The following is a 12,871-nucleotide window of genomic DNA, read 5'->3' as shown; positions in this document are numbered from 1 at the left end:
CACAAGTGTGCAAAGCCATCTGATGTCTGTCCTTGCCTGCACTGCCTGCACCTGGAAACAGCGGGGTTTTCCAGATTTCGGGACACGTGCCTGAAACAAATCGTGCTTCTCTAAGCAGAGCTGCTGGACAGACCTATCAGCACTGGAAATTCAGCACGGCAGTGAGATGAGGCCAATGATGCGTTAATGTAAGACTAAGAGGTGCTTTGGAATGCCTTTATGGCTGCACAGCTCCTCGGGAAGCAGTTACACCTGCCGGCTCAATAAGAGCTGTCCCGTAGATGCTGTGCTGTACAGCTGTGGAGCTTTGCTTGCCTGCACTGCATCTTTTAGATGCGTCGTTGAGAGGAATTGAACCAGCAAGACTTCAGGGCTGAGCTCTAAGAATGGAACACCCTCAGCTGTTTGAGAGAGACCGGGTTTCTAAGGTCTTAAGACCTGGAGCTAGCAGAGCACACCCCTCTCGTGCCTTTCCCCCGACTGGTTTTTGGCAGACAGCAGACGGACACCCCTACAAGTCTCAGGGTGTTTCCTTCTGACGCTCTTATTATGGAAGTAAGAATACGTTCCTGGCTCCATTTTGCTCCTGTGTCACAAGACAGAGATAGGTAGGTGCTGGAGAGGAGCTGCAGGGTGCTATCGTGGCAGCTGGGCACTGCTGGTAGCACAACGGACTGTGCCTCTGCTAAGGCAACTGCAATCACAGAGCGAGCAGTGAAGCAGGCATACGAGGCTTGCAGCACTGCCTTCCTCCCGTCTCTCTCCACTTCCAGATTCTCGGCCCGGCCCACAAAGCGAAATGAAGTAGAGGAGGGAGAAAACGTGCTCATAGTTCTCGCTTGGTTCCTATTGCAGAGTGAATGATTGCCTGCAAGTCAGAGCAGGACGGCGCCTGCTGTCCGGTAAAGCTCACACAGAAGCGCTGGTGCTTTGGCATAAATGAACTGCCACCCTTGTCCCCTGCCCGAGACGGGACGTAGGGCACCCACAGCCTCTGGGCAGCCCAGGCCAGGGCCTCGCTGCCTCTGGGGGAGGGATTTCCTCTACACATCTACCTCAATTTCCACTCCTTGAGTGCCTTTCCCACTCGTATTATCGCTGTCTGTCAATGCCAAGGGACACACAAGGTCTGGCAGTGGGTCAGGTAATGACATGACAACAGTACGTGGACAGCTGTGGCGTTATTTTCTGTTTATTGGTACTGTGGAGCTGGGTAAGCTCTGGTACATGACAGCAGTGGTTCTGTAGATGTTAGATGGTGTCCCAAAGCCACTACTTTCTATTTAATGGTACAGCAGAGCCCGGAAAACTCCGTTTGATGCCAGCAGCGGATGTGTGGATGTCAGATGGTGTCTGCAAACCCACGTGCTGGGGCTGCTCCCACCTCCTGATGGATAGCGGAGAGGAGCAGTAGGGCAGATGCCGTGCTTGGGGCTGCTGGGGGCTGCTGGACCAGGTCTGTTTCTCCCTGGCAGTGGAATTCCAGTTTTCTGAGGAAGCCCCTGAGTTGACATTCCTGGGGAGCCACTCCCACCGCCTGAAAGATGGCTGAGGGGACGGGGAGGATGGGACCCGGGGAGACTGTGGGCTGCTGGACCGCTCACGCTTCCTCCAGGCAGCAGTTGCAGGTCTGCTGGATAACTGCCCCAGGCCAAGACCCTGGGGGTGCTGCTCCCACCTCCTAAAAGATGGTGGGGAGGAGGGGGAGGGCAGCGGGGAGGCCTGGGGGGACCTGGGGCGGCCAGGCCTGTCATGCTGGGGCAGCCACGGCCGTCCTTTAAAAGATGGTGCAGGGAAGGAGGAGGGCAGTGGGGGTGCCTGAGGAGGCAACTCCCGTCCCCTGAAGGATCGTGGAGGGGAACGGGAAGGTGGTGACCGTGCCTGGCAAGGCGGGGGGCTGCCGGGCCGGTGGCGCTTCCCCCAGGCAGCAGCTGTCCTGTCGGACAGTTTCCCCGAGTCTGCACTCTGCGGGGATTTCTGCCATCCTCTGACCGATGGTGGAGGGGAGGGGGAAGGCAGAGGTGGTGCTGGGGGGGGCTGGGGGCTGCTGGGCCTGGTCTGTTTCCCCGTGGCAGCGGTCTTCCAGGTGTCTGATGATGCACCCGAGCTGCCACCCTGGGGGGGCTGCTCCCACCTCCTAAGGGATGCTGGAGAAGAGGGGGAAGGCAGTCGGGGTGCCTGAGGGGGCCACTCCCGTCCCCTGAAGGATCGTGGAGGGGAACGGGAAGGTGGTGACCGTGCCTGGCGAGGCGGGGGGCTGCCGGGCCGGTGGCGCTTCCCCCAGGCAGCGGCTGTCCTATCGGACAGTTTCCCCGAGTCTGCACTCTGCGGGGATCGCTTCCATTCCCTGACCGATGGTGGAGGGGAGGGCAGAGGTGGTGCCAGGGGGGGCTGGGGGCTGCTGGACCTGGACTGTTTCCCCGTGGCTGTGGTTTTCCAGGTGTCTGATGATGCCCCCGAGCTGCCATCCTGGGGGGGTTGCTCCCACCTCCTAAAGGATGGCGGAGAGGAGGGGGAGGGCAGAGGTGGTGCTGGGGGGGGCTGGGGGCTGCCGGGCCTCTCAGGCTTCCCCGAGGCAGTGGCTGTCTGGGTGCCGGACGATGCCCCCGAGCCGACACACTGAGGGGACCGCTCCCGTTCCCTGAAGGATGGTGGTGGGGGACGGGGGGGCGGCGTCGATGCCCGCTGGGACCGGGGGCTGCTGGGCCTGTCGCTCATCTGCCAGGGAGCAATTGTTTGGGTGCTGGCCGATGACCGCAAGCCTCCGCCCCGGGCGGGTTCCTTCTGCCCCTTGAAGGATGGTGGAGGAGGACGGGGGGGCGGCGTCAATGCCCGCTGGGGCCGGGGGCCGCTGGGCCTGTTGCTCATCCCCCGGGATGCGGAGCCCAGGCCGGTGGGCCGCGGGGGCCGAGGTGGGGGTAGCTGAGCCCGGCGGCTGTCCAGCCTGGCAGGGGCCGCTCTGGTGCTGCCCTGTGGCAGGCAGGCAGGTTGTTCCCGCACAGGTGGTTGGCGATGGCTCTGCCTGTCGGGCCACTCGACGTCAGCAGACTGTTCGTCTGACTGCGAGCTGGAGCTGCTGCTATCGTCCTGCGCTTCATCAGCTGCAGCCAGGCGCCTGCGGAGAGAGGAACGTGCTGAGGGCACAGGAGAGCCCCTGCTCTCCTTCCTCAATGGCAAAGAGCCACCCTCGGCTCCCAGCCTGTCTCGGGCCCAGCAGGAAGAATGGGCCGAAGCTGCTTTCACTAGAAATGCCTCCTGGCTCACGGCAGCCCTACAGTAAAGAGTTGGGCCGGATGAGGGTGGGGGTGAACAACAACTCACTGCTTTCTCTTCCTGCACCACCAGAAAAGAAGACAGCACAGAATCATCGTTAGCAATAGGGAAACCGGGACAGATGCGGCAAGTTCCAGGTACAACTTCTGTGCATCTTTAACTTGCTCAGCGTTTGCACGTCCTTCACCATCCACACCTGGAGGAATAAAGTGGTCGTTGCTGTGTCTTGTGCCATAGCGGCAATCTCGCAGGAGCTCTGACATTGCCACAACATGCTCTTTTTCATTTTGTTGGCCTCCTGGAACAAGGGAAAATCCCCAGGCTGCAATGCTTTCCCTGATTCCAGGGGAAGCAAAGGGAACTCCCAGAGGCGCTGCACAGCAACGCACTCTGGAGGCTCTTTTGCCTCTCAGCTTTGTTTATACTCTGGCTCTGCCACGGTCCAGACCTTCCTGGGCCATGGGATTGCTCCTACTTCTCCATCGTGCTCTAAGACTTCTTTTGCACTCGCCCACCCTCGCCTCGTGAGGCTGGGCAGTGCTGCTGCAGGCAGGCACACTGTGACCCTTTGGGGCACGTTGTCTGACTAAGCAAATCTCATTAGAGCAGAAGGAGAGCGCGTGGATCTGTTTAACCAAGTGCTGCTATGAGTGACATGGACAAGAACAATTGCTGTGTCGGGCAGGGAGTGCTGCCCTGAGCTCCCCCGTCCCACTCGGAACCCACTCCTCGGGGGCAGAGTCAGGCCCTCTCCGCAGGCACCTGAACCTGCCTCTCCCTTTTTGCCTTTCCCCCGGCATGGGCACAACTTGCACGCTCCTACTTTTCTCCGCCTTACGAACTCCTGCCTGATCGTTGCTTACCTGGATTCTTTAGAAAAAAACCATAGATCCAGTTGTGTTGGGCTTTCCCGGGCTCTGACAGCTCTGTGAAGAACGAGAGAAAGGCCAAGTCTCAGCACGGTGCAGGCAAAGAGGAGGCAGGACGGGAGGCTCCCTCTGTGCCACTGCCCCATCTATGAGTCAGTGCATCCCTCTGGACCTCAGCTTGCAGGAGGGATCCTGCTCCAGGCTGCTGGTGTGCCAGGCGCCTCAAGGGAGGCACACCAAGCTCTGGAATGCAGGGAGTGTGGCAGGGAGATACGTTGGAGGGTCCTATTTCCTCTCCTCATCTGCTGAATGTGCTTCCCCTGGCCTTGTTTCCAAAAGGACAAAGTTCCTAAGTCCCTGGGAGCTGGGTGTGATGAGAGGGGAGCAACCTCTAACCACGGCCACGGAGCTCTACGAGCGAGGAGCTTGACGAGGGGCTTTACCTGGAGCGCCAGTCGTGTGCTTGGCCTCTGCTTCCCCTGCAGGGACGTGCAGTGTGCGACGGCTGCCTTGCTGAAATGCATCCCTGTGCACAGGCTCTCTGTCTGTCTCTTTAGAAAGGAGGGAAGAGAGCGGGGCTGTAAGTAACTGCTTCTCACCAGGAAGATGGTATCTTCGGGAGGCACCGGTTCTCTAGGCACAGCAGTCAAGTTTAGGAACGAAGCCTGGGCTTTTTGTGGTGCGCCTCATTCCTAGTCCAAACTGCGTGCCGTTCTGTGAGATAAACTGAAGTGCTGCACACTTTCCAGTTTGCGAGCACAGACAGCAAGACCTGTCCTGCTGGGAGACCAGCAGGTTGCAGGCAGGCTTCTTATTCACGGTGCACCTTGTGCGATTCTGGGAAGTTACAAGATGATGCTACAAGCCAGTTCAGACACAGAGGTGTCACCACCGCAGGGCTCTGATCCATCCTTTCCTGCTGTGCATGCTACACCTTCTCCATGTATCTACCTAGAAACTCAGCTTCCCGCGTCTTTCAGAGAACAGACAGAAAGACACCCACCATGTGCTGCCTTCTCCTTCATCATTTTCTTCAGGACATGAAAGAGCCTCTGCGGATATTTTCCAGTTTTTGATGCCTCTTTCCATTCCTCAGGACCTTAACAGAAAGCATGAAAGTACATTTCAGACAAAGTACTGAACTGAATGGTCTTTTTGGTGAAGTCAATAAAGACAAGAGCCACCCGGGGACACCTGTGGGGCTCCAGCACAGGAGGCAGCCAAGGGTTTTTGCCCGGCCTTCCCTGGAGTCACTTCTGCACCCAAAGGATGAGGAGAACTTTCCATCACGCTGCAATCTACACAGCTGCATTACAGAGTTACGCAAGTTGCAGAGGTGCCGGGTGAGCAGTTGGCTGGCACTCAGCAGCTTTCTGGATACTCTCTCCGCGCCATGTGAAACAATCCTCAGAGACAGCGTGGAAGAACATTTGGGTTTTCTTACCGGATGGATCTCTGATGTACAGAGACAAAGCCAGCAGGACACTGGGAGCACGCAGCACCCAAGAAACAGTGACTACCCAGGCTTCTCGTGGAGTAGAAATCACTGGGCAGTGAAAAGCTGAACCCTTCCTGAACTACCACAACCACATATGAGCAGAGAGCGTGAGATGAAGGCTGGTGACTTACCTCTGGCATCCAGCCCAGGCTCAGGGACAGGACTCCCTTCTGGTAATCCACCAACAGGGCCTGCAGGCACAAATGTGATCAGACACAGGTGAGGAGAGCTTCCACTGCACCTGGGGGCCTGGTTCTTTTTTTCCGCAGTGACCTGCAAGGACTGACGGCAGGTCGGGGAATGACACGGCCCAGAAGGCAAACGGACAGGTTCTCTCCTCCAAAGAGTGGCAAGGGTTGCCTTCCCACAGATATGTGACAACTCTCCAAATAAAGAAATACTCAGGACTGATCTGTGTACAGCCTTCGAGGCACAAAGAGACTTGAAAAACCCCTGGAGTTTCCTGACTACCCAAATAATCTATGACAGCGCTCACTTTTCTGCCTTCAAGGAAGCAGGCACAACTTACCTCTGGGTTCCCCCTGAGGCACAAAAGCAGTCATCACCCAATCATCTGGATATGGAGCACCATCATCTAGATGCAAGAACAGAAGAGGGATGTTCCCATGGCATGTTGTGATCTCCTCCCTCAGTGATGGGGGAGGGCTCAGCTAATGGATGGCAGACTCAGGCCGTGATTGCCAAAGCTACAGGGTGACCTGGAGCCTGGCATCGGCAACTCTCCGAAGCTCTCCAGGCCACGTGCAACACCCCTCCGGGACCGCGTGGAAGAGCACACCAAGAAAAGACACCTGAAGCCATCTGGGCTCCGGCCGGGGGTCTCTGCTGGGAGCCAGGATTCATCTATGGGGAGCATCGGGAAGCCGGAGCTGAAATGCTCCCGCTTTTCCCAGCACACATCTTCTGAGCTCCCCCTAGGTCAGCCCCGGCCGAAGAGCGTGCTCAGCCAGCAGCAGAGCCACGGCCCTGCACGGCTGGAGCCAGCCCTGCAGAACACTGCTTCCACATGCCCTCGCCCGGCTCATGCGGTGCTGCCCGTCCCCCCCATCCCAACACCCCCACGGAAGGCAGCCCCAGGGCAGCCCTCGCCGCCACTCGGTTGTGGCCCTGTCTCTGCCCACCCACCTGCTGCTGGCGCTCGCCACGGAGCGGCACAAGTCTCCTGGGAACACGCGGTCGTCAGGAGGAGGAGGAGAGCAAGGCGGGCGGGGGCCGTGGCCCCCCACACTCGTGCCATGCTGCCACCACCACCGCTGCAGCCACAGCGAGTGCTGCTGGGCGGCACAGAATGCCTGGGGCACACGCTGAGCATTGTGAGCTCATGGCACCAGGCGGGGTGTTGTGACCCCACGTCCCCATGATGACATCTGTTCCGCCACCAGGGCCAGCTTCCCCCTGGGCTTGCTGTGTGCGCTGCCGTGCTGGGGGAGGATTCCCAGGCATCTAGAGCAGCAGGAGACCGCTGCTTGTCGCATGGACGGCACGGAAATGGGGAACGCTGGAACGGCTCGGCTGGGAAGGGACATTAAAGACACAGAGATGCTGTCAAAGGAGAAAGAAAATCACTTCAGTGTTGTTTTTACTGCTGCGTGCAAATCAAGAGATTCACTTTTCTCTTGTAATGCCAAAACCGGTTCTTCAGTGACATTTCCCCTTCAACCCTCCCCACCCCACAGCGCTACCTCTCATTTTCTCCTACCTCCCCTCTCCTCCCTTCCTTCGCTTCCCCTCCCCTCCCTTCCTTCGCTTCCCCTCCCCTCCCCTTCCCCCTCTTTTCTCCTTTTCCCCTCCCCTTTCCCCTTGCCTTATGCCAAACTTACCTTTCCTGCTCTTCACTGAACTCTTCTGGATTCTCCTGCCTTTTGCTGCTCCTCTTGCCTTGCTTTCCTTTGCAATGCTCTGCATTGCTCTCTCCATATTTCTTGCCAGCCATTCTTTTCTTAGCTCTTACTCTTCACTTTTTACTTGGCTTTTTTCTTCTATTCTCTTTGCCTTTCTTCTCTTTTCATATATTATTTTCTAGCTCTTCTTTTCTTTCTGCTTTTATTTTTTTCTATTTCATTCTTCTTTTTGCTCTTTTTTTCCATTAATTTCGTTTTTTGCTCCTTTTTCATTTTTTTCTGTTTTCAACTTTTTTTTCTTATTTTTATTATATATTTTTTCTCTATTTTGTTTCTTTCTTTTTCCTTTTTTTCTTTTTTCCATGTTTTCATCCTTTTTTCTTTTCTTTATTCTTTCTTGTTTATTCTTTTTTTTCCCCTCTTTTTCTCATGTAATCTTTTTTTTCTCTCTTTATTCCTCATTTTTTTCTCTTTTTTCTTTTTCTGTCTTTTTTTGTCTGATTTTGATCATAGGTTTTCCTTTACCCCCCTTTAACCTAGCCCACAGCCCTCATCTCTTGGGGAGACAGCAAGGTGGCCTGGAGCTACCCACAGCTCCTCCTGGGCAGGTCTGCTTCAAGCCCACAACCCAAAGGACCAAACCCCTCTTACCTTTGGGCCCAGCTTCTTCTCCTTCCGTGTTGCTCCCGTGGCAAGCAAGGGCTCAGCTCTTCCCACATTCCTCCATTCCTGCAAGGTTGCAATTTTTCACTCTTTGCCTTGCTTTGCTTTGCTGTGCTATGGTTAGCTTTCCTACTTGTTTTCTCTACATTTACATGCATTGCTTTTTACTTTTTATTCTTCCTTTCCTCTTTCTTTCTATTTTCCTTACAACCCTCCCCGTTTCTTTTTTGTCACTTGTTTGTTTCTTGGTTGGTTTTTCTTTTTTATTCTTTTATCTTATCTTACTTGTTATTTTATTACTTTTTCTTTCAGCCCCCTGACGTTACTTTATATCCATCTGTTGGCCCCCTTTATCCCCCTTATCGTTTCTGTATCTGGGCCTCCTCTTCTTACGTGGGCCTCCTCTCCCCACATTACCCTATAGCCTCCCCGTAGCCCCATATTCCCCTATACTTTACTATAGCCTACGCAAGCCCCCCTAGAGCTCCCCTACGGACTTCTATAACCTCACATCTCCCTATGTCCCACCTACACCCCTCCACAGACCCCTATCGCGCCTGTTTCTCCATATCACACCCATCGCCCTGCTCCCTCTAGCCCCACATGGAGCAGATTGTCTTGAGGGAGATCATGTGGCATGTGCGGGATGAGCGGGGGATCAGGCCTAGCCAGCATGGGTTCATGAAGGACAGGTCCTGTTTGACCAACCTGATCTCCTTCTATGATCTAGTGGCCCATCTGGTGGATGAGGGAAAGGCTGTTGATGTGGTCTACCTAGACTTCAGCAAAGCCTTTGACACTGCCTCCCACAGTATTCTCCTGCAGAAGCTGCAGCCTGAGGCTTGGATGGCTACACTCTGGGCTGGGTGAGGAGCTGGCTGGAGGGCTGGGCTCAGAGAGTGGTGGTCAATGGAGTTAAATCCAGCTGGCGACCGGTCACGAGTGGTGTTCCCCAGGGGTTGGTGCTGGGGCCTGTCTTCTTCAAGAACTTTCTTGATGACCTGGATGACGGCATTGAGTGCACCCTCAGTAAGTTTGCAGATGACACCAAATTGGCTGGAAGTGTGGATCTGCCTGGGGGTAGCGAGGCCATACCGAGGGATCTGGACAGGCTGGGGAGCTGGGCTGAAGCCAATGGGATGAGGTTCAACAAGACCAAAGGCCGGGTCCTGCACTTTGGCCCCAACAACCCCAGGCGACGCTACAGGCTTGGGGCAGAGTGGCTGGAGGACTGCGTAGAGGAAATGGACCTGGGGGTACTGACTGATGCTCGGCTGAACATGAGCCCACAGTGTGGCCAGGTGGCCAAGAGGGCCAACAGCATCCTGGCTTACATCAGAAACAGTGTTGCCAGCAGGAGCAGAGAGGTGATTGTTCCCCTGTACTCAGCACTGGTGAGGCCGCACCTCAGGTTTGGGCCCCTCACTGCAAGAAAGACATTGAGGCCCTGGAACGTGTTCAGAGGAGGGCAACAAAGCTGGTGAGGGGTCTGGAACACAGGCCATATGAGGAAAGGCTGAAGGAGCTGGGAACGTTCAGCCTGGAGAAGAGGAGGCTCAGGGGAGACCTCATTGCTCTCTATAACTTCCTGAAGGGAGCTTGTAGTGAGCTGGGGGTCGGCCTCTTCTCTCGTGTCATTAGTGATAGGAACAGAGGGAATGGTTTCAAGCTACGGCAAGGGAGATTCAAGCTGGACATTAGGAAGTATTACTTTTCAGAAAGGGTGGTCAGGCACTGGAATGGACTGCCCAGGGAGGTGGTGGAGTCGCCGACCCTGGGGGTGTTCAAGGAAAGACTGGATGTGGTGTTGAGGGACATGGTTTAGTAGGAGCTATTGATAATAGGTGAACGGTTGGGCTGGATGATCTTTTAGGCCTTTTCCAACCTTGGTGAGTCTATGGTTCTATATCCCCTTCTAGCCCACCTATTTGCCCCCTGCAGACATCTGTACAACCACATTCTCGTATATCCTCCCCCAGCCCCACCCGGCCTCTGGAGCCCCTTCCCAAACCCCCCCAATGCTCCCTATGGCACTGTATCCCCTCATAAGCTCCTCACAGCCCTCTATTGCCCCAAATCCCCCTAGACCCACCCCTAGAGCCCCATATACCCCAATCCCCTAGCACAGCCCACTCTAGCCCCGTGTGCCTCCTTATATCCCAACAGCCTTCCGTAGCCCCCTGCCCCCCCACAGCCCTCCCCAGGGGCAGGACGGAGCTGCACCGGACCAATGAGAGACGGGGGGTGGTGCGAAGGCTAGGGGGTGGATCTGATGGATATGGGATGGGCTATGGATATAGGATGGGATACGGAATGGGACAAAGTCATGGGATATGGATATGGGATGGCTATGGGGTGGATCTGATGGGTATGGGATGGGATGGCTATGAGATGGGGCTCTATTGGTTATGGGGCCAGAGGGGCTATGGGGCCAGGATGCTGCAGTGACCTTTGTCCCCAAAGATCCCCCTCCAATGTGAGATGTGGAGCCCCACAGCTGCTCCTCTGCCCTTTATTATTTACATGGGGGTGTGTGGGGGGCATCCCCCAATCCCCCATTATCAAAAAAATAAATCCTAATTACAAAAGTAAGGGGTGTCACCCCCGCCCCCTGGGAACAATGTGGTCTGTGGGGGTGGACTGTGAGTCACGGTGACACTTGAGTGACGGTGACACCAGAAGACACTGACACTCAGTGACACCCAATGGCATCCGGTGAAGGTAACACCCAACGATGGTGACACCAGCGACGCAGTGTCACACCCACCCATGCCAGACCCCACATGTCCCCGACTGTCCCCAGCCCCCCTCCCTGTACCCCTCCTCGTCACCTCTTCAAAGAGGATGGCACTGCGCTGCACTTGTGCCACCACGGCAGGGGAGACAGCGTGGGACACTCATGGACAGCCAGGGTGACAGCATCCAGGAGCTGGAGGACGCTGATGGGGCTCTCGAGGTACGTTGGTACAGCTCCAGGTTCCATGGTTACAGTGACAATAAAATTGACCTAGTATTTATTTTAATACAGACATTTTTGGGGGCGATCCCAAGGGGACAAAGCAGAGCGAGAACGTGTCACTATGTGAGGTTGTCCTCAGAATCCCCACTGGAGACCTCTAGAGTAGTCCAGGAACCTCTGGGGATCCCCTGGACACCCCCAAGACCCCTCCAGGACATCCCCAGACCCTTCTGAATGACTCCAAGGACCTCCTGGACCCACTTGGGGACCAACTGGATGCCCCAAACCCCTCTAGGACATTTTCACATTTTTCTGCATGACTCCAGGGGTGAATAGGGGAGGTGGTGGGAGGAAACAAGGGGTTAATGAGGCTTCCATGCTGTGGAAAAGAGGTTGGAGGAGACTTTAGGGGGACAGTGGGGGAAGGGGGGGAACAGGGTCTCAATGTTGAATGAGAGTCTGGGGGGGGAACTCAGTGGGTTGTGTTGGGGAAAGAGGTGAACACAGTCTCTACAAGGCAGAAAGGACATCTGGGGGCAGACGGAGGAGGGGGAGAGGAAAGCCAGGGGTTGTGGGGGACTTCTATGGGGCAGAAAAGGTGTCCAGTTATGGGGGGATTGGAAGTCAAAATGGGGGAACTGACTCCAGGGGTCACATGGAGGAGCGCATGGGGGGGGGGGGGTACAAGGGACTCTAGGGGTCAAAAAAGGGGTGAGGAGGTGGAGGGAGAAGGGGGGACAAGGACCCTGGGGGTCAAATAGAGGGGAATGGGGCATGGTAGGAGACTCTAGGGATCAGAATGGGGGAAATTGAGTGGGGGAACTTGGGAGGAGGAGAGGGGATTCTGGGGGTCAGATAGAGGGGACTGGGAAAAGGGGGGGGACACCTTACGGGACAGAATGGGAGACATGTGGGCAGGGGGGGACACTAGGGATCAGAACGGGGCACTGGGAAGGGATGAGGGGCCGGGGGGGGAGGGGACAGACTGGGGGACCCTGGGAGTCAGAATGGGGGAGGCACAGAGGGGAGGGGTGGAAAAGGACTACAGTGATCAGAATGGAGGAAATGGAGGGGGGGAACAGGGAGAGGGCGTATACCCGGGAGTGACACAGAGGAACTGGGGGGTGTGGGCGATCAGCGGCAGCGGGAGAAGGGGGGAGGGCAGCGAAAGACACGGGGTGGGGGAGGCGGCGAGACGCAGGGCAGCCGCCCCCGCCGAGCGGAAGCCCCGAGCACCGCAGAGACCCCGCGGGGCCGAGTCAGAGCCGCACGCGGCCCCCAACCCCCTTAACTCAGCCCCCGCCGCGGTGCTCCCCAACACCCACCTGGAGGAGCCGAGGCGGCGTCGGAGCGGTGCGGGACACGGCACGACTTCCGCACGGCCGCCTCCCCGGGTCGCAGCGTGATGACGTCTCTCGGCGGGGACGGCGCGTGCGCGCTCAGGCGCTGTCGCCATGGGGACGCCGTCACGCATGCGCCGTCGTCGCGGGGACGGCTGCGCGCGCCGCATGGGGGGGGGGGTGCGCGGTGTTGCCATGGCAACGCAGCCCGCACGCACGGCCTGAAGCGCGAGTGAAACTCCAGGGGCAGCAGGGGGCGAAGAGGACGGGAGGGGGGGGAACGGAGAGCCCTCAGGGATCTACTCCGGAGGTGGGGGAGGGGTCAGGGGCAGAGCTCCGGGGAGGGCGGTGCTGAGTGGGGCTGAGAGGAGACCCCGGCGGCTCCGAGCTCGGGGCCAACGGCCTCT

At 57.0% G+C, this 12,871-nt stretch overlaps 1 protein-coding gene across 4 annotated transcripts; it reads right to left on the bottom strand.

The window, feature by feature from the left end:
* Positions 1–364: 364 nt before the first annotated feature.
* Positions 365–12,636, bottom strand: LOC116241147 (uncharacterized). Of its 4 annotated transcripts, XM_090132934.1 has the most exons (12): positions 12,450–12,636; positions 10,997–11,172; positions 8,874–9,166; positions 7,482–8,231; positions 6,787–7,203; positions 6,170–6,235; positions 5,772–5,831; positions 5,146–5,241; positions 4,586–4,693; positions 4,137–4,199; positions 3,322–3,469; positions 365–3,115 (listed from the first exon to the last, which is right to left on the bottom strand). In XM_090132934.1, exons 5-12 carry the CDS (start codon positions 6,971–6,973, stop codon positions 1,273–1,275), a joined length of 2,571 nt encoding a protein of 856 aa, XP_089989060.1. In that variant the 5' UTR covers positions 6,974–7,203; positions 7,482–8,231; positions 8,874–9,166; positions 10,997–11,172; positions 12,450–12,636; the 3' UTR covers positions 365–1,272. The 4 variants fall into 4 exon arrangements, with proteins under 4 accessions (XP_089989060.1, XP_089989058.1, XP_089989059.1 ...); XM_090132932.1 differs by having other exon boundaries at positions 7,482–9,166; XM_090132933.1 differs by having other exon boundaries at positions 8,154–9,166.
* Between the last annotated feature and the right edge of the window lie 235 nt (positions 12,637–12,871).

The sequence above is a fragment of the Phasianus colchicus genome, unplaced genomic scaffold, assembly GCF_987193195.1.
Source record: "Phasianus colchicus unplaced genomic scaffold, bPhaCol1.hap1.1 HAP1_SCAFFOLD_49, whole genome shotgun sequence".
Taxonomy (NCBI): Eukaryota; Metazoa; Chordata; class Aves; order Galliformes; family Phasianidae; genus Phasianus; species Phasianus colchicus.
Note: the sequence above shows the minus strand (reverse complement) of the source record. Positions and strands in the feature narration are given on the sequence as shown.

Coding starts and splice junctions, on each gene's coding strand:
- LOC116241147 (XM_090132932.1), bottom strand. CDS start 6,973: ATGCTCAGCGTGTGCCCCAGGCATTCTGTGCCGCCCAGCAGCACTCGC. Junction 6,236..6,786: donor GTGGCGAGCGCCAGCAGCAG/GTGGGTGGGCAG, acceptor TCTTGCATCTAG/ATGATGGTGCTCCATATCCA. Junction 4,694..5,145: donor GAAGGAGAAGGCAGCACATG/GTGGGTGTCTTT, acceptor TCCTTTCTAAAG/AGACAGACAGAGAGCCTGTG.